The sequence below is a fragment of the Octopus sinensis genome, linkage group LG1, assembly GCF_006345805.1.
Source record: "Octopus sinensis linkage group LG1, ASM634580v1, whole genome shotgun sequence".
Classification (NCBI taxonomy): Eukaryota; Metazoa; Mollusca; class Cephalopoda; order Octopoda; family Octopodidae; genus Octopus; species Octopus sinensis.
The window spans coordinates 205,661,794-205,683,356 of record NC_042997.1 but is presented as its reverse complement, the minus strand read 5'-3'; the positions used below and the strand labels follow the sequence as shown (position 1 = coordinate 205,683,356).

Below are 21,563 nucleotides of genomic sequence, written 5' to 3'. Positions count from 1 at the left end.
GTCCCCACTATGCGAACCCTATGAAACGACAAAACACATACAGAACTTCATGCACCGCATGCAGTTCTCTGGATATGATCAAAAAGATAGGGTTCGAGTGTACAGGGGTGCTAGAAATAAATCTGATAACATTATACGTAATGATACCAGTGGTAGCTGCCCTAGATATAGAAACAAAGAATGGAATAGGATACAAAGAACTTGTGACAAAGCAAACGGGGTGAACACATGGTATAAAAGTGAGAAATATCAAGGAGTGATGTTTGTAGAGGCCAAATCCCATGGAGAACTAGCCTGTAGATTTAGGGAAGCTCTGAAGGAGACCAAACCCGACATTAAGATTGTTGAAAAGCCAGGGAACTCCGTCAGATCATAACTATGTAGGACGTACCCCTTTAAGAATACCATATGCACCAATGATAACTGCATGGTATGTAGGATTAGCCCTGGCATTAACTGTAGAACTCGAAATGTAGTTTACAGCATATGATGCTTAGAAGGTGCCTGTAAAGACATGAACATGACTTACATAGGGGAGACATCTAGGAGCATAGCTGAAAGACTAAATGAACATTTGAGACAATATGACAACAAAAAGCAGTCCTCCATACTCTACCAACATCCCAAAGACCATCATGGAGGCAACTTGGGTCAACTTGACATCTGCATCTCATCCAAGCAATCAAAAGACCCAACACTCAGACAAATACGGGAGTACGTCCTTATAAATGAAACTTTCCTAATACTAAATAGGAAATATACATGGTAGATACCATACGCCCATACCCACAGTTTACACAGGTAGAGTAGAATAGTTAGTGGGCTGTTATGTAGATTGAGGTATGTATGTGTGTGTGTGTGGGTACATATGTGTATATGCACATGTATGTAAGCATATGGATATGAAAATAAACAGATCAACATACAGATGGATAGGTACATAGGTTATATGAACAAACAGGCACACATACACAAATGGATACTGAAACACAAGAACATATGTACACACACGCTTTACTCCACACAAGGACACATATGGAGATACGTGTCCACACATATAGAAATGCACATCCATACATACAAACATGGTACAAAGTGGCAAAACACACACACACACACACACAAGGAGACAGAGGTGCATATATACACAAACACACTCACACACACATACACAAAACATACGCAAACACGGACATGCAAGCACATGAATATGCAGATTACATACATACAGATGCACACACATACATACATATATACATATGCATACACACACACATGCATGCATAGACACACACACACACTGACCCACACACATGCGCACAAACAAACAAAAAGGAACGCAGTGTAAATAACGGACAGAGTCAAGACTATTGAAAAGGTTGCAAGATGCAATGAAAATTTGAACAAAATAAAAAGGAGAAATAAGTGGAAATTTTTGGCAGTGAGTATGTTAAATTATAAGGCACCAAAAGAAAATGACTCTCCCCAGACACAACAGAATATGCTTCAACACACAAACTCACATAAAGAATCTTGCAAACCAAATCCAAACATGAAATACATATACGGACGTTAAATGATGATGACATATGTGTGTGTGTGTGTGTGTATAAAGTGTACATATGTTGATATTTGTTTATTATTTTCAGACACCACATCATCAAACACATCTCTTCATGTTTCGCAAAAGGAAACCTCTTCTGTGGAGCCCAGAACTAATGAGACATCCAGAGAAAATGCTGGCATCAAAATACAACTATCGACTGATTCAATTTCTAATGCATCTGTGAGTAAATAGATTCACTTAACATATTTACGTTTAATTGTTATTTCAGTTGCAAATGAGGAATCATTACAGTTAATTAAAACATTTTCTCAATCTAACTCAAACATTTTATTTCCTTCACATCTGATATCTTGAGTATATCTTTTGCTAACTTTAACAACCTCAAACTTACTACAGCCATTCTGTAGAGCCTTTCTTAACAACATTATCAACTGCAACAATGTATCTCTCTTCTCTCCACAGAATGTTCCTTAGTTGTTTACCATTAATTACTTTTGTAGGTTGATGTCATCGTTAACAGCACCAATAAAGAACTCCAGCTTAACTGTGGTGCTATCTCCAAATCTATTCTCAATGCTGCTGGTTCACAGATACAATATGAATGTAACCAGAAATATCCTCAAGGTATTTCTACATTTAAAATAGCCATCACTAAAGGATATAACCTCAACTGTAAGAATGTATTTCATCTGGCATTACCTCCCTGGGATGAATATTCCTCTAATAAAGTAAGTATCAATCATATAATATTGATTTATTGAAACAGTTAATGTTTGAAGAGAACCTTATGCATGTTGTGTGAGAATCATAAAGCAAATGTCAGCATCCTGTTTAATATTTGTTCTTCCAAGTTATCATTGGAAGGAAGCAGAAGATATCGATGAACAGGACACTTTTATATATAAATAGAAGGAAAAAAGCCTCATGGCCTAACAACAGTTATGTGACTGATAAATAAGACTATATTAAAACATATTTCTCTGTTTTACTGTCTGTATTGGTGAGTTTTTCTCTGTCATGGCACGAGCACTAGAGAGGTTGTCATGTCCTCAACAACACTAAAGACTCCTCTTGGGTCTGCATTGTCTCTCTTCATTCACCAACCATTTAACATGGTGGATTGAGTCTGTTTTATTGTAGCAGCATCATGAGTGAGGTTGCCTTGTCCCTTGCAGGACTAAAGAGTGATAGGAATGACAGTTGTGTTTAGAAGTGGTAGGAGTGAGAGGAGTTGTGAGAGGAGGATATATTTATTACAACTTAATGGTTTCTTCCTGTAATAAGAAAATAATTTAATAAAATGTTCATTATCAATTACCAAACAATTATTTCTTATTAGATTCTGGCAAACTTGACTCAAATAATAACCACTTGTCTGGAAAATGCTGAGGAATTGGGAGCAAAAAGTCTTGCATTTCCTATATTAGGAGCTGGGGTATTGAAGTACCCTGTTGAAGAACTACCCAGAACTATGTATGAAGCAGTGAAAAGCTACTCAAATCTAAATTCAAGCCGGATCAAAGACGTTTGCTTTGTGGTTTATCCTCAAGATACAGAAGTAGTAAAGGTTGGTTGATGTATTTATTGTTTGTTGTTTGATGTTGATATTCTTGGAATTTACCAAAAACCAATATTCCGCAATAAAGAAAAGAAAATAGAAACGATCCTCACTTACAGCCCTTGTTCCATACTTTCATGGGTGCAACATTTTGACTGGCTTCAAAGAGCCACAAGGGTTTATTGAACCCCAGTGTCTTCTTTGGCATGGTTTCTATGGCTGGATGCCATTCCTAGTGCCAACCACTTCACAGCATGTCCTGGGTACCTTTCTTCATGCTACCTTTAATGCTGTTCATTATGTCTTGTTGTGCTTTATCCTTTCATTATACCATTTCCCATCACCAAATTCTTGCTTCTGAAATATTGCATTGTAACATTTGAAGCTAAAAATGATTTGCTTGTTGTTGTTGTTGTTGTATTTTTTTTTTGGACCCTGAGTCGGTCCTGATTCTGCAGAGATACTTGTATGTCTTCCTTCTCTTCTTTCCTTTCTATTCCTCCTCCTCCCTCCTCCCCCTCCTATTCCTAGCTGCCACAACCAAGATCCATTTCACAAATGCCAAACCAATTACCTCTGTCCCCCTTCCCCCTTTCTCTCCGTTTCTGGTTCTGGGACTCTTGCAATAACATCAGTTGTAATTGGGTGGAACTTTCTCCCTATCCAAGTATGGAAATCTCCAAAATCTAACATCTGATATGGTCAACGGTTCAGCAAAATAGCCTTGGTCAGCAAACCCTATACTTTATTGAGCATCAAAAGCCAGGATGGATGGAATATGTCCACAAATTTCCTCTTTGGTCCAGTGCCCTTTAAAAAGCCTGGTGAATTTACCATCAAGGTGATGTTGAAGCTCTTTACACTTGACCCTGACAAGCCTTGTCCACTTTGAAATATTCAATTTCCAGATGTTCTGAAGAATGTTTCAAGTAATCCAAGTTGTTTCCATTGTGCACGAAGAAGTCCCAAATAAAGACCCAAGGTACATTCTCTAGCTAAGACTTCCCACATTTATTCACAAAACACTATAAGGTAGCAAGGTATGATGTGAGAGAGATTTGGCTGTTAATTTTAGCAGATCAAGTGACCACGTAAAGACCTCTTTCTTTGCTTCTTCTTGCAACTGTTCTTCATTCCCATGCAGTCAGTTATTAGTGTGAGGTAATATTTATCCCCGTTTAAACAAGGATGTTCCCTGAGAACCAACTTTAGTATGGTAATTGCCATGAGAGAAACCCTCACATAGGCTTTTTGGAATGCCCTCTTCTTCATATCAGTAGCAAAAAGATAAATCTTCAGCACCAAGGCCACCAGTTCATGTGATTTCCACCTTGTTTGAACTTATCGATGATGGACACTCGACTGCTAGAGACAGCAGTAATTCATCTCCCCTCCAGCGTTATATAGATTGACACTCCCTAGTGATCATGTGTCCATCATTGACAAGGTCCAAACAAGGTGGATATTATGTGATCTTTTTGTCCCAGTGCTGGAGGTAGTAGGGAATTATCTTGCACCAAAAGTCCAATGTTAGGGTTTAGCTCATGGCATCTACCACAGTAAAGTTGGTACTAACAGGACAGCCATGTTTAAGTGGGGATGAAATATTGCATCTCTTGGCTTTACTACTGCCTCTGTCACTAATGTGCTTATGCATCAAATTTCTTTAGAGATGTGTAAACAAATATTAACACCTTGCATATATATATATATAATATATCAGAAATATTAAATTTCTAAATATCTCATAGAGATATGTACGGTGGTGGAGCGATAGAGTGGTTGTATACTGTCAACTTAACGTGTTGGGGGTGTTTGTCACCCCTTCGTAAATATATAAGGACACAGGAAATGTGTCAAGGCCAACAAGAAGCGTCAATGCTTCCTAGGGCTAAACAACGGTATGTGTAATTCCCTTATGGGACCGTCACGTTAAGTTGACAGTATACAACCACACACTCTCTCTCTCTCCCTATATATATATATATATACACAATATCTGTGTGTGTGTGTTTACTCATCACATTCCTTTTGTCTACTCATGCATGTCTATATATATATATATATATATATATATATATATATATATATATACATATACATACACTGTGTCCCAAATTTGAAGCAACTACCTTTTTCCAATTTTGCCAAAGCCAAATATTGTTATATTTCGGTTCAGAGCATTACAATGCAATGGTAAATGAAACACAATTATGACTCTACCACATTTAATCAATATGACCACCTCTTTTTCAAGACACAGATGCAACTCTAGGTGCAAATGCTACACATGCAGTTCACAATTGTTCTTGTGGAACCAAAGCCCATTCCTGGCACAGTATTGTCTCCAGAGCATTGAGCAAACTTGGGGAGTGCTCAAGACCAAAATGGGCCAAACAGAAAAACCCAATGGATTGAGATTGGGGCTTCTTGAGGACCATATGTCCTTGACTAACAACGACGGAATGTCTTTCTGAATCCACTGTTGTGTCTATTTGGAGCTGTTGGATGGTGCCAAGTCCAGTTGTAAGCTCTAACGTATGAGGGACGTTCAATAAGTAATGCCCCTGACCCACTTGCAGATGTTTGATCTAGCTGAAATTTTGCATGTGCAATTATTTATATCTCTATAGATTAAGTGGCAAATTACAGCTCTGAACTAATTATGGTTTCTGATTTATAGGTGCTTGAACTGAGTCAAGTATGAAGTGGAGCCTGTTGAGTGTCGAGCAGTGATCCGGTTTTGTATTTGAAAGGACGCACACCACAGGAGACTTTTGATGAAATGAAAGTAACTTATGGTGATGATGCCCCATCATATGACCTTGTAAACCGCTGGCATCGTGAATTCAAACATGGTCGGAACTCTGTGGAAACAGCTCCCAGATCTGGTCGCCTCACTTCTGCCATTCATGAGGCATCTGTCCGTCAAGTTGAGGCTGCCATTTTGGAAGATCGACGCATAACTATTCGCCAAATAGCCCATGAGGTCAAGATTAGTACCGGGTCTGTGGAAACTATCATTCATGACCATTTGCATATGCAAAAGGTGTCTACCAGATGGATTCCCAGGTTGCTCACACCTTTCCAGAAGCAAGAACGCGTCGAGTGCTCAAGGATGAATTTGGAGATGTGCCAAGAAGATGAGTCAAAATTTTTCAAAAGACTGATTACACAGGATGAAACCTGGGTCCATCACTATGATCCAGAGACCAAAGCCCAGTCAATGCAGTGGAAGCACCGTGACTCACCTCCTCCAAAGAAGGCAAGGGTGCAGCCCTCTGCTGCCAAGGTCATGCTCACAGTCTTCTGGGACCAGGACGGAATAGTGATGACAGATTTCCTGGCAAATGGTACCACAATTACAGGAGCCTATTATGCTTCACTTTTGTGGAAATTAAGAGAAGCTATCAAAATCAAGAGGCGGGGCAAGATCAGCAAAGGCATCCTCCTCCTGCAGGACAATGCTCCGGTCCACAACTCGCGTGTTGCCAGATCAGAAGCACAGGCGTGCAGCTATGAACTCCTCCCTCATCCCCCCTACTCTCCTGACCTTGCACCCTCTGATTTTCATCTTTTCCCAGCCATGAAGTTGTTTTTGAAAGGAAAGCGTTTCCCAGATGATGCAACCTTGATTTCTGAAGTCACATTGTGGTTGGAGGACCAAGCTGGGTCTTCTACAAAAACGGTCTCCAGAGCTGCATCAAACAATTGGAGAAATGCGTAACTCTGGTTGGCTCCTATGTAGAAAAAGACTAATAACTATGCCAAGTTTTGTTGCTCTACTGCTATGGGAAGTGGGTCAGGGGCATTACTTATTGAACGCCCCTCGTATGCCATGAAAGTGCTCATTCATCCAGGGAAGCAGTTAAACTTCTAGAATGTCACTAATGTTATTTTTAATGTTAATTTTAACATCTGAGGGCACAAAAATGAAGGGAGACCTTCCTGTGGCTTTCACAGCCACCCAAACCATAACTGATTGTTGATTTTGACATCGATTTATAAGTCTATCCTTGACAGAACCAGATACACTCAAAATGTCGGTTGTTCTGATGGTTTACCGTTTGTTCGGTGTCAAGTTTCTTTCCAACAGGGAACACCAGGCTGGGAAGCTTGTCTTTAGCAATCTGATGCAAGATAAGATGGCTTCTTTCCAGTCACATCACCTTATAAACTTACGTAAGATCATGATGGTGGATCATCTTATAGGGTTGGGTCCTAAGATCCTCCTACTGCACCTGATACACTGATTTCCAATTTATTTTCACTGTGGCAGCTAGTTTTCTAATGGATCAACTAGGACTTCACCATATATTTTCCATGGTACTTTTTTGATAAGCTGAGAGGTCTTCAGAATTCTTGTTCGCTTGCGTCTAGGTCAGTCAGTGGTGGAACCAGTCTCTTAAAATTTCTTGACAATTTTCCAGACTCTCATTTCGTTAATTTTAAGCTTCTTTACTATAGCTGTATTACTTTACTACTTTTGTGGAAGGTTATGATTGTATTTTCATTTATAATTAACCAATAGGCTATGGTGGAGAATGTTCTGAAAGTATTGTTTCTAGAATAAGAATGGGATGGAGGAAATTCAGAGACGTTTTATTTCTGATGGCCACAAAAGGACTCTCTCTCACAAAGTGAAAGGTAGACTGTATGATGCTTGCGTATGAGCATTGAGATCTAGGCTCTTAATGCAGAAAATATGCACAGAGTAGAGAGGAGCGAAAGCAGTATGCCCTGTTGGATGTGCAACATCATTGTGCATGTATGACAAAGTGCAAATGTGTTGAGGGAAATGTTGTGCATAAAGGGAGTCAGGAGCAGCATGCAAGAGGGAAGAGTATGTTGGTTTGGACATGTGATGCGTATGAATGAGGACAGTTGTATAAAGAAGAGCCTATCACTGAAAGTGGATGGTACCTGTGGAAGAGGGAGACCGAGGCAGACATGGAAGGGAAGGGTGAGGACCAATCTCAGGATGTTGGGCCTCAGGGAGGAATTGACAATGGACCGAAATGTCTGGTGATATGAGGTTCTTGAGATAAACCACCCAATTCAGAGAAACTGAGTTCCAGAACCACAATGGCTTCCACCACGCCCACCACCATCCAACAAACCGAACTCCATCTCTCCTCTTTCTCATTCACTACGCTTATCTCTTGCCCTCCAATCCTGTCCTCACTGCCCTGCTCACTGTGCCATTGCTATCTTGTTGTCCCCCACCCCCTCTTTATGCCAAGGTTTTACCAGTCACTGCATTTCCCACACCCACACTCCTTGCATTCATGTGAAGTCTCTACTCCCTACTCATGGTCCTTGTCAATACTTAGATACCAGGCAAATACATACACATAATATATATGAAGAAATATGTTAACCTTTGTTTTATAAACTCAAAAGAACCCTGAAGAGATTCTGCTCCATATAGTTGAAAATGATAACCAATTCTTAACATTTGACTCAATCCAAATGTTTTGAATTCTGAATTAAAAAGGGGCCGGAATTGAAACATATATGTAGTCTTATAGCTTTTCCTTTTTGCGTTTTACATTATGTTTGTATTGAAATTTTCACCTTAAACTATGATACAAATAAATTAACTATGTATGCACAGTAATCCATTTTCTTACCTTATTTTATATATATATACATACACACACACACACACACACACATATATATGTGTGTATATATATATATATATATATATACAAGGCACATGGCTCAATGAAGGCACATGGCTCAGTGGTTAGAGCATCGAGCTTACGATCGCGAGGTTGTGAGCTCGAATCCCGGACCGGGCTGCGTGTTGTGTTCTTGAGCAAGGCACTTTATTTCACGTTGCTCCAGTTCACTCAGCTGTAGAAATGAGTTGCGACGTCACAGGTGCCAAGCTGTATCGGCCCTTGCCTTTCCCTTGGACAACATCGGTGACGTGGAGAGGGGAGGCCGGTATGCATGGGCGACTGCTGGTCTTCCATAAACAACCTTGCCCAGACTTGTGTCTAGGAGGGTAACTTTCTAGGTGCAATCCCATGGTCATTCATGACCGAAGGGGGTCTTTACCCTTATATATATATATATATATATAAATCACCGCTGAGATGCTTAAAATATCGGGCAGTGTGGATTATGGCCTTGTCACCCGCATTGTAAATCAGGTAGTTAATGAAGGAGTCATACACAATGGCTGGTGTAGCAGCACCATAGAGGGTCATAGCCCAACTAAGTAGGGAGAGAGTTAGCCTAGATGAGATTCAGTTTGGTTTTGTACTAGGCAGAAGCACCACTGATGCTATATTTCTGGTAAGGCAACTGCAGAAGAAATACCTAGCCAAAGTTAAACCTTTGTACCTGGCTTTCAATGACATGGAGAAAGCCTTTGACAGTGTCCCCTTATCCCTTAACTGTTGGTCAATGTGGAAACTAGGAATAGATAAGTGGTTAGTGAGAGCTGCACAAACCATATACAAGGATGCTGTCAGTAAGGTGAGGGTCGGCAATGAGTATAGTAAAGAATCCCAGGTAGAAGTAGGGGTTCACCAAGGACCAATCTTCAGCCCCCTCTCATAGTCCTCCAAACAATAACAGGAATTCAAGGCAGGCTGCCCTTGGGAGCTGCTTTATGCTGATGACCTTGCTCTAATTGCCAAGTCACTACCAGAACTGGAGACAAAGTTTAGAGTATGGAAGCAAGGTCTAGAATCGAAGGGCCTTAGGGTTAATGTAGCAAAAACCAAAGCCTTAGCAGGTAGGGAGGCTGACAGATCGCAAACCCCTTCAGGTAGATGGCCCTGCTCGTTCTGAGGAAAAGGTGTGGGTAGAAACACCATGCGATGTACCCAGTGTAAGCTTTGGACATATAAAAGGTGCAGCAATATCAAAGGAAGGTTAACCAGGAAAACAGTTTTTGTGTGTGGCAGATGCACTGGGGTAATAAACACTGAAGATGTTCAAAAAACATATTCCATCACATGCCAGGGCAAGAAGCTAGAAGTAGTTAATAGCTTCCGCTACCTAGGCAACCAAATCTGTAGCGGGAGTGGTTGCTCTGAGAGTGTACCGGCTAGAATAAGAATAGCCTGGTCAAAGCTCAGGGAGCTTCTACCTCTCCTGGCAACTAAAGGCCTCTTACTCAGGGTGAAAGGTAGACTGTATGATGCATGCGTGTGAACTGCCATGCTACACAGCCGTGAAACATGGGGTGTGACAGCTGAGGACATGCATAGACTTGAAAGAAATGAAGCTAGTATGATCCGCTGGATGTGTAATATCAGTGTGCACAGAAGACAGAGTGTAAGTGCATAAAAAGCATCAAATGTGGTGTGCAAGAGAGATCACTGCGCTGGTATGGCCATGTGTTACGTATGAATGAAGACAGCTGTGTGAGGAAGTACCACTCCCTAACTGTTGAAGGAACCTGTGGAAGAAGTAGACTCAAGAAGACATGGGATGAGGTGGTGAAGTATGACCTTCGAAAATTGGGCCTCACGGAGGTAATGACAGGAGACCTTTGGAGATGTACTGTGTTTGAGAAGGCCCAGCAACTAAAGTGAGATGGCAGCCATGCACGTCCAGCTCTGTTAAGAATGCCCCTAGTGTGTTGCTTGAGAAGACCTGTTGAGTCAAGTAAAACCAACATCGTAGCTGGGGCTGGTGCCCTCTGGCTAGCTCCCATGCTGATGGCACATCAAAGATACCATTCAAACGTGGTTTGCCTGACTGGATACTGTGCCAGTGCCACATAAAAAAAAACAACCGATCGTGACTGATGCCAGTACCCCTTGACTTGTTCCTCTGCCGGTGGCACATAAAAAGTATCATCCGAATGTGATCGTTGCCAAGCCCACCTTACTGGTTCCAGTGCTGGTGGCATGTAAAAAGCACCCACTACACTCTCAGAGTGGTTGGCATTAGGAAGGGCATCCAGCCATAGAAACTCTGCCAGACCAAATGGAGCCTGGTGCAACCGCTGGCTCTCTAGACCTTAGTCAAACCGTCTAACCCATGCCAGCATGGAAAACGGACGTTAATTGATGACATAAATCTGTCCTCAAATATCTTACACACCCTGTATATATATATATATATATATATATATATATATATACAGGGTGTGTAAGATATTAAAAAAAACAGATATATAATAACAGATAATAATTTTATTTATCAGAAAATGCTATGAGGATAAAAATAAACCTTCTTTTCTATAATGTTATTCAATGAAGCCACCTTCAGCTTCAAGAACTGCTTCTACCTGAAATTTAAATCATCTACATGCTCAAATCAAGTGGTCCTGATTCATTTTGGACATCATTCTGACTATGGCAGCTTTTATAGAATCTTTGGTGTTATGGGTATATTCATTGACCGCTTTCTCAACAATGCTCCACATGTAATAGTCCGACAGATTGAGATCTGGGGAATTAGGAGGCCAAATGTTAGGGGTTATGTGATCATGAAAATGTTCAGCCATCCATTCCTGTGTTACGAGAGCCATGTGTGATAGTGCAGAATCTTACTGAAACACATATGGCCTTCCATTGTATACACTATCTATCCAGGGTTTAACAATTATTTCTAGGACCTCAGTGTAGGCGGCAGAATTAACTCTTAGGCCTTGTGGAAAGAAGTAAGGAGGTATCACATGTCCTTCATTGCTGACAACCCCTAAAACTATGATAGTTTCAGGAAATTTTGTATGCATAACACTTGGAATTTCAGAAGGGTTTGCACATAACCATCTGTCATTTCTTCTGTTAACTTTTAGATCTCGTTTGAGAAAAACTAAATCAAATCTTCTTCTGCTGGATTTTTCAGTTTGTTTAAGATCCTTTTAGATCTGATGTAGTGATTTTCTTTTGCTTTTTCTAACATAAATTAACCTTTCCTCATCATATAAGACTTATATCTGATGTTTTCTTGGACAACATTACTGACTGTTCCTTCTGACACATGGAGATCTTTTGCAATTGACCTCATGGACTTTCTGGGAGTGTAATCAATGGTCTGTTGAACTTGTTGGATAAATTCAAGTGTTCTGATGATTTCAGAGTGTTTAGAATGTTTTTTTTTTATGCTTTGATACTGGTGACACGTTTCCATATTCAGTCTCTGTTTCCTTACAAACTTTGTAGACGAAAGATCTGGCAACTTTTAAAACATAAGATTTTTCTAAATCACTATTCTCAGCCTTTATAACCACAATAACAGCATGCCTCTTCATTTCTTGAGTAAGCTGAGGGTCTGCCATTATTATTTTCTGAAACAAAGATTATACAGAGTTAGTAAAAAACGTGGCAGTGACCCCAAAAACATATGTCCTCAAATTCCTTATTCACTGAGTGTATATGTATATATATATATATATATATATATCCTTTCCATCTCAAATCTTGCCTTTCTTACTGCCGCCTAAATCTCGTCTTCTCCCAGTGCGCAATGTCGTTTTTGCCCCTCTGTTATCACCATGTCTCTCTCCCTCCCTCTCTCTCTCTCTCTTTCTCTGCGGTGTCGTTTTCTCCCTCTGTTATCGCTGTCTCTCTCTCTCTCTCTCTCTATATATATATTTCACTTTCACTCGCTGCCACAGGCTTCTACCCACACCTCCGATCCCCCTCCCCTATAAAACCCTACGCACATCACTGTCTCTCTCTCTCTATATATATATATATATTTCACTTTCACTCGCTGCCACAGGCTTCTACCCACACCTCCGATCCCCCTCCCCTATAAAACCCTACGCACGAGGCTTGACCGCCCTTATTACTGCTTTCCTCCTGGCTATAACACACGAACTTCGAACCGCAGGACGATGAATAATATCAGCTAAGTCATATTTAAGTTCACGACCTGTCCCTCTTTCATTGTTTTTGCAAGTATTATTATCACCATCAAGCCTTATTATTGTGTCCCCCATATATTAACGTTATCCTTCGTCTCAAATGCTAGCTGAAGCATATAAACTTTCGCTCACAAAAACTTATTCACACGACCGCAAAAAAACATCTCGTCTCAAATCTGGTCTCTCTGTCGCTTAATTCTCTAACCCATCTTTCCCAACTTACACTCATAGAAAATTATGCACACGACCGCAAACCTTTCCATCTCAAATCTTGCCTTTCTTACTGCCGCCTAAATCTCGTCTTCTCCCAGTGCGCAGTGCGCCCGCCCTCCCGCCCCCACCACCAGTACCGGAAGTCCTTATCTCACCTTGCCTTCCTTTGCTTTTCTTCCATGAACACCTAAAGGCCTTAAACCAATACCACCCCTTCTATATATGGTGGTGACCATACGGCGCAAAAACATGTTAGTGCAGTGTAACAGGTTGAACTTAAGTTCATTGCTTTGCTTATGAATTCTGCCAAATGCGAGTTTTCTTCTTCTTTTCAGGTACATGACGGCACTGCTCCCCGTCCCTGGGCCTCTCGGGTCAATTCCTTCCACCCCCTCAGGGTGGGCACCCTCAACGCTGGCACACTGAAAGGTAGGTCTGGCGAGATAGTCGAGATGCTTGAACGGAGACGTGTTGACGTATGTTGTATGCAAGAAATAAGGTGGAGAGGAGGATCTGCTAGGTTCCTCACAGGCAAGGAACACAGGTACAAGATTTTCTGGGCAGGGAACACTGACGGGGTTGGTGGCGTGGGTATACTTATCGCTGAGAAATGGATAGATAGAGTAATTGAGGTAATCAGAGTAAGTGACAGAATACTTAAGATTAGAATAGTGCTTCATCATAGATTAGCAACCATTATATCGGCCTATGCCCCTCAGCCAGGGCTACCCGATGGACAGAAAGACAGTTTCTATGACACCCTACTGCAGACCACCTCATTGACGAACGACAGGGACCTTCTCTTTGTGGCTGGTGATTTCAATGGGCATGTTGGACGACATGCTGGGGGCTTCCATGGCGTGCATGGAGGCTACGGTTATGGTTCCCGCAACGAGGAGGGAACCAGGCTGCTGGAGTTCTGCGATGCGAATAGTCTTATGATCTGCAACACTAACTTCAGGAAACCAACAAGCCACCTGGTCACCTACCGATCGGGCCGGCATGCTAGCCAAATCGACTACATCCTCGCCAGAAAAAGGGAAAGATGGCTGCTTATAAATGCCAAAACCTTCCCGGGCGAAGAATGCACCCCACAACATAGACTGGTAGTTAGTGACTTTAGGATCAGGACTAAGAGGTCGACTAGAAGACGACCAACATGGAGAAGAAGGGTCTGGAAGCTTAAAGACCCTGCGAATGGACAGAGATTTAGAGATATGTTACTTGAAGCCTTTGACGAAGTGGAAGGGGTATAGCTACACATGGGGTAGAAGACAACTGGACGTTTCTGAGGGACAACCTGCTGAAAGCCGCTGACCAGATCTGTGGCTGGTGCAAAGTCCCCTTAAGACCCAAAATAACATGGTGGTGGAACAATATTGTTGATAGGGCTATTAGACAAAAGAAACAGGCTTGGAAGGCCTGGAAGAACGGTGGTAGCAGGGAAATGTATCAGACTGCCAGAAGGGAAGCTAGGAGACAGGTCTATCTAGCCAGAGGGGAAGCAGATAAAAGAAAATTTGCCAATGTCCTGCGCCGTGAGGATGAAAGACTTGAGGTATTTCGTGTTGCAAGACAGTGTGTGAGAGAAAATCGAGATGTGGTAGGAGAGAAATGTGTTCGCATGGAGGATGGTTCACTTGCGTTAAATGAGGATGCAAAGAGAGAAGCTTGGAGACGCCACTATGAAAGGTTGCTGAATGAGGAAAATGAATGGGATAAAGAGAGTCTGCCGAATGTTGACCCAACAGAGGGACCAGCTATCCGAGTTGATAGTTCCGTGGTAGCTAAGGCAATTAGAAGCATGAAGACAGGGAAAGCCCCAGGCCCATCAGGAATTACTGCAGAGATGCTCAAAATATCTGGTAGTGTCGGCTATAGCATAGTCTCCCGTATAGTTAACCAGGTGATACACGAAGGAGTCATACCCAAGGACTGGTGTAGCAGCATAATAGTCAACTGCTACAAAGGTAAAGGTGATGCCCTAGATACAAATAACTACAGAGGCATCAAGCTGTTGGATCAGGTAATGAAGGTTACGGAGAGGGTTATAGCCCAGTTAATTAGAGAGAGAGTTAGCTTAGATGATATGCAGTTTGGGTTCGTGCCAGGGAAAAGTACTACTGATGCTATATTCCTGGTAAGACAGCTGCAGGAGAAATACCTAGCCAAAGGTAAGCCCTTGTACCTGGCTTTTGTTGACTTAGAGAAAGCCTTTGACAGGGTCCCCCGATCCCTTATCTGGTGGTCAATGAGGAAACTAGGGATAGATGAATGGTTAGTGAGAGCTGTGCGAGCCATGTACAGAGACGCAGCTAGTAAGGTGAGGGTTGGCAACGAGTACAGTGAAGAATTCCGGGTAGAGGTTGGGGTCCACCAAGGTTCAGTCCTCAGCCCCCTCCTATTTATCATAGTCCTCCAGGCAATAACGGAAGAATTTAAGACAGGATGCCCCTGGGAGCTCCTCTATGCTGATGACCTTGCTCTAATTGCTGAGTCACTATCAGAACTGGAGGAGAAGTTTCAGGTGTGGAAACAAGGATTAGAATCGAAGGGCCTTAGAATCAACCTAGCCAAAACCAAAGTCCTAATAAGTAGGAAGGTGGACCAACCACAAACGACTTCAGGTAGATGGCCCTGCTCGATCTGTAAAAAAGGTGTAGGTAGAAACTCTATAAGGTGCACCAAGTGTAAGCTATGGACACATAAGAGGTGCAGCAATGTCAAGGGAAGGCTAACTAAGAAAATAGTTTTTGTCTGTGGCAGATGCTCAGGAGAAATAAACACTGGAAATGTGCAGAGTCCAACTTCTACCACGTTCCAGGGAGACAAACTAGAAGTAGTTGATAGCTTCCGCTACCTAGGAGACCAAGTCAGTAGCGGGGGTGGGTGTGCTGAAAGCGTAACTGCTAGAGTAAGAATAGCCTGGGCAAAGTTTAGAGAGCTCTTACCCCTGCTGGTGACAAAAGGTCTCTCGCTAAGAGTAAAAGGCAGACTATATGATGCGTGTGTACGTACAGCCATGCTACATGGTAGTGAAACATGGGCCGTGACAGCTGAGGATATGCGTAAGCTTGCAAGAAATGAAGCCAGTATGCTCCGATGGATGTGTAATGTCAGTGTTCATAATCGTCAGAGTGTAAGTACTTTGAGAGAAAAGTTGAACCTAAGAAGTGTCAGTTGTGGTGTGCAAGAGAGACGGCTGCGCTGGTATGGTCATGTGACGAGAATGGCTGAAGATAGTTGTGTGCAAAAGTGCTACACCCTAGCAGTTGAGGGAACCTGTGGAAGAGGTAGACCCAGGAAAACCTGGGACGAGGTGGTGAAGCACGACCTTCGAACTTTAGGTCTCACCAAGGAAATGACTGAAGACCGAGTCCTATGGAAGTGTGCTGTGCATGAGAGGACCCGGCAGGACTAGTCAGGCCATATCCCGTGGCCCCTACCTGGGACGTAGTCGATCCACCTGTGCATACCTTCCTTCTTGTGACACTTGTGAAGACCTGCTGAGGCAAGTGAAAATCAATCAAAATAGATGAACATCAATGGAATTTGTATCTTTGTGGTACCAGTGCCTGTGGCACACAAGAAAACCATCCGAACGTGGCCGTAGCCAGTACCGCATCGACTGGCCTCCGTGCTGTGGGCACGTAACAAGCACCATCCGATCGTGGCCGTTTGCCAGCCTCATAAAAACACCATCCGAGCGTGGCCGTCTGCCAGCCTCGTCTGGCACCTATGTCGGTGGCACATAAAAACACCATCCGAGCGTGGCCGTCTGCCAGCCTCGTCTGGCACCTGTGTCGGTGGCACATAAAAAACACCATCCGAGCGTGGCCGTCTGCCAGCCTCGTCTGGCACCTGTGTCGGTGGCACATAAAAAACACCATCCGAGCGTGGCCGTTTGCCAGCCTCGTCTGGCACCTGTGTCGGTGGCACATAAAATCACCCACTACACTCTCGGAGTGGTTGGCGTTAGGAAGGGCATCCAGCTGTAGAAACACTGCCAGATCTGACTGGACTGGTGCAGCTTTCGGGCTCCCCAGACCCCAGTTGAACCGTCCAACCCATGCTAGCATGGAAAGCGGACGTTAATTGATGATGATGATGATATATATATATATATATATAAAATCCTTAAAAATGTTTTAGCCCGAAGGCTGCGGCCATGCTGGGGCACCACTGCTGAATGAGCTACACTAATATGTGAATCCACCTCTGATACGTGGCATTTGGTCAACAAGGGAGTTTGATGCCGCTGCCCGCATCTGTGTCTCCTGTTGTGAGGTAGGTTCATCTGGGACCCCCAACATGAAGAGATCCAGTTTAGTTTTAAAGAAACCCACATCTACACCATGCAAGTCTCTCGGGCATTTAGGAAGGATGTTAAAGAGCTGTGGTCCTCTGAAACCCAAGCTGTTACAGTATCTGGTCCTGTATTTTGATGGTGATGTTGGAATCTTTGGTACCATGCAGTGGCGCCCCGTTCTGCGGTTGGGGTAACTTTGAATGCCAAAGTTTGGGACAAGACCCTCCAGGATTTTCCAGATGTATATCACCGCATATCTCTCCCACCTTCGCTCTAGGGAGAAGAGGTTTAATACTTTCAGTCTTTCCCAGTAGCTGATATGTTGCATTGAGACGATCTTCTTTGTGTAGCTTCTTTGAATTGCTTCGAGTTCTGCTGTTAGTTTTATATTGTGTGGTGACCATAGTTGGGAGCAGTAGTCCAAGCGGCTGAGGGCGAAAGTTTTCCACGGGACCATCAGTGTCTCCTCTCTTGTTCTGAAAGTTCGGAGAATCCATCCAACTAGCAGTCTGCATTTTATCACCAGATTAGTAATATGCACTTGGAAAGATGCATCATTGCTCATGTCAATGCCCAGGTCACGCACTGATTTTGACTCAGGGATTGCAATTCTTCCCGGGCCAGTGTATCCAGTCTGCATGTCATTTACCTTTGTGTGCCGGTAGCGCAGGGCCTGGAACTTACCTGCATTAAACTGCATGTTGTTGTCCTCAGCCCACCTGTATATTGTATCCAACTCCTGTTGCAGATGTGCAACATTTCCAGGGTTTTGTATTGTGTGAGAGACTTTTGTGTCATCTGCATAGCTAGCAAGGGTGGCCATCTTAGCAACTGAGAGCATGTCTGAAAGGGCCAATATGAACAGCAGTGGCCCCCAAGACAGTGCCCTGTGGAACACCGCTTGTTATTTGTGTTTCCTTGGAGGTGGTTCAATTGGTCACAACTGCCTGCCTTCTATCTTTTAGGAAGTTGTGCAGCCACTCTCCAAGTTTTCCGCCTATGCCAAGACCATGCAGTTTGTGACAAATCATACCGTGGTTGACTTTATCAAAGGCTTTTGCAAAGTCGAGATATATCACATCCACATTTGAGCCATTTAGTAGCTGTTTTAACACCCAGTTATAGTGTTGCAGGAGCTGTGTTAGGCAGCTTCTACCTGGTAGAAATCCATGCTGGGTGCGAGTCAGCAAGTCATTTTCTTCAAGGAACATGATTAGTTTCTTGCGGACTATTCGTTCCATGACTTTGCTGATGTGTGAGGTCAGAAAGATAGGCCTATAATTTTTAGCATCTGCTCTGCTTCCTCCCTTATGGATAGGGCATATTACCCCCTCTTTCAATTTGACTGGGAGCTTACTACTTGCAAAAAAGCTCTGAAAAAGAAGCTGTAGCGGTTTTTGTAAGGGCTCGTTTGCACAATTTGAGAAGGATCGCTGGAAATCCATCAGGTCCAGCAGCTGAGTTTGTGTCAATCTCATCAATGGCAAGTGTGATATCATCATCTTCGATGTTGATGTACTCAATTTTTGCCTCTTTGGCCGCTGGTAAAGTGGCAAAGAATTCTTCTGGGTTGTTTACTTGCCTGTGTCCTAGAGGTGTAGTGAACACACTTTGGAACTGTTCGTTCAGTATTTCACTTATCCTCGTGGGATTTCCTGTGAGGGAGCCATCTTTTTGGAAGAGAGGTCCTTTTCTCTGGTGCACTGTGGCTGTCTCTTTGGCAAATATATATATATATATATATATATATATATATGTATGTGTACGGACTAATGTTAACATCCTGTCTGTATATACCATGTGTATATATAGACTAATGTAAATGCGTTGTTTGTGTATACTACAGGAGTAGGACAAAATGATGGAAACACCATAAAATTTCAAATAAATTTATTTTAATATGATGTAGTACTGCTATTGGTAGTAATTTCGACTTAAATTCTATGAGGTATGGACTTGTACAAAGTTTGAATTGTTTCCAAAGGAATGTTTGTCCATTCTTCAGCTAAAACAGTCTCCAATTCTTGGAGTGATGATGGTGGAAGATATTGACTCCTTAATTGTTTTTCTAAAATGCACCATAAATGTTCAATAATATTGAGATCCGGGGGACTGTGGTGGCCAGATAAGATGTTCATCTTCATTAGAATGTTCCTTGTGCCATTCAGTATCAACTTTAGCTGTGTGAATTGGTGCATTATCATCCTGAAAGATTGTGTTTCCCTCCGGAATCTGTTCCGCAGCCATAGGATGAATTTGATTGGATAAAATACTTAAATAGTCTTGACTATTAATTCTGCCATGAAGGGAAACCATTGGGCTGGCGGATTTCCAAGATATAGCCTCCCCACCTCCGAACATCACAGATCCTCCTCCATGTTTAACAGCTAGAAGAAGGCAGTCAGTCAAATGCTTCTTTTGGCTGTCTCCACACGTATACTCAGCTGGTGTTTGGAAGTAGGCAAAGGATGACTCGTCCAAGAAAATTACATTCTTCCACTGCTCTAGGGACCAATTCTGTAGGTTTTTACTCTACTCTAAATGCTTTGCAACTTTTGTTTTTTAAAGTAGTAGTTTTCTGATTGCAGCCCTTCTGTAAAATCCAGCTTTGTACAGCTCATGGAAAAAAGTTTTTGAGGAAACTGGGTTCTCGAGGTAAGCTCTGCAGTAATTCTGGGAGCTGTACTTTTGTGATCCTTTCTAACAATTCGTGTGAGAGTCCAATGGTCCCTATCTGAAAGTTTTGGTTTCCTTCTGGAGTTTTGTTTCGACAAGGAGCTTTTTCCCTCTTTCTCAAACACTGTCATTACTTTCAAGACAATACTTCTTGATGCACCAAACATTTCGGCTGTTTTCATTATGCTAATGCCTGTCATACGAGTACCAGCAATTTTTACCTCTTTGAAAGTCCGATAGATCTGTCATTTTAACGAATTTTAATTAACTTTTTCTGATGATAAGCAACACTAATTATAAATAAAAAAAACATAAAAATAAACAAGCTCTTGACAGTTTTATAGATATTTCAAAATTATGATGCTATGATGCTAAGGTGTTTCTATTATTTTGTCCAACCCCTGTATATTCTGTATGTATAGTAAGCAGCTTGTATATAAACTGAGCGTCATATATACACATTCTGTATACAATATGTGTTGGGGACAGAAAAAGATTGTTTGGCTGGACCAGTTCCTTTTCTTCTTTCTCCTTTTATCTATACCCACAGTGTTGGGTACACATCTGCAGATATACTCTGTAGGACAGTATATATAGCATTGAAGTAAAGCACTGTTGACATACCAGTAATTCACTGGAATTTACTCAAAGCCAGAAATGTTCTTCTTTTGGTTTTAATCAGTTTTGAAAATAATGAAGATTTAAGCTGATGTTTGGACATAACATGGAGTCTGGAAAGCAATTACAATTCCATGAATAATATTTTCTTATTCTTTAAGTAACAATTCGTCACCAAACTACAGAATATTCAAAACCCTGTCCATTGTAGGAGTTTATTTTATAATACAACTAGCAGAGATACCCAGCCTTGCTCAGTATTAAAATGGCATAATTTTTTTTATTGTTTTACTTTTTTCAGTCATGTGACTCTGTCCATGCTGGAGCACCGCTTTTGGTTGAACAAATCGACCACAGGATTTATTCTTTGTAAGCCTTATTCTATCAGTATCTTTTGCTGAACCACTAAGCTATGGGAACTTAAACACAGCAACATCAATTGTCAAGCAATGGTTGGGGTACAAACACATACAACAGGCTTCTTTCAGTTTCCATGTATGAAATCCACTTACAAGGCTTTGGTCAGCTTGGATAACTTGGATTGGTTTCAGCCATTATCAGCCCAAGCCATGACTAACTCAATAACACCACTTGGAAAAGTCTTTTAGTTAATTATTTCAAGACACCATGGACCGCTCAAGCAGAGAGTTGTTGCTGGTTGAGACATACCCAGTTGTATTTCCTGGAGGAATTTGTCCAGGTACCGTTTGAAAGTTTTGGGCTCTTTTCCTATTTTAATTTCTTTTGGGATAACATTGAAAAGAGCAGGACCATT

General features: G+C 42.0%; 1 protein-coding gene and 1 long non-coding RNA gene across 8 annotated transcripts in view; one reads left to right on the top strand and one right to left on the bottom strand.

Annotated features, from left to right (window-relative positions):
• Window positions 1–21,563, top strand: part of LOC115209556 (protein mono-ADP-ribosyltransferase PARP15) — a 199,333-nt gene that overhangs the window by 155,769 nt on the left and 22,001 nt on the right. For 6 of the 7 annotated variants that reach the window (XM_029778023.2, XM_036508643.1, XM_029778002.2 and 3 more), the window contains 3 exons: window positions 1,650–1,786; window positions 2,068–2,295; window positions 2,907–3,134. In XM_029778023.2, the coding sequence (XP_029633883.1) occupies window positions 1,650–1,786; window positions 2,068–2,295; window positions 2,907–3,134 (593 nt within the window). The remainder of the gene's footprint in view (window positions 1–1,649; window positions 1,787–2,067; window positions 2,296–2,906; window positions 3,135–21,563) is intronic. The other variant, XM_036508658.1, reaches the window with a different exon arrangement.
• Window positions 10,173–16,226, bottom strand: LOC118765954. The gene is made up of 3 exons (XR_005001862.1): window positions 16,215–16,226; window positions 13,341–13,345; window positions 10,173–10,310 (listed from the first exon to the last, which is right to left on the bottom strand). It is a non-coding gene; the product is annotated as an uncharacterized LOC118765954 (long non-coding RNA).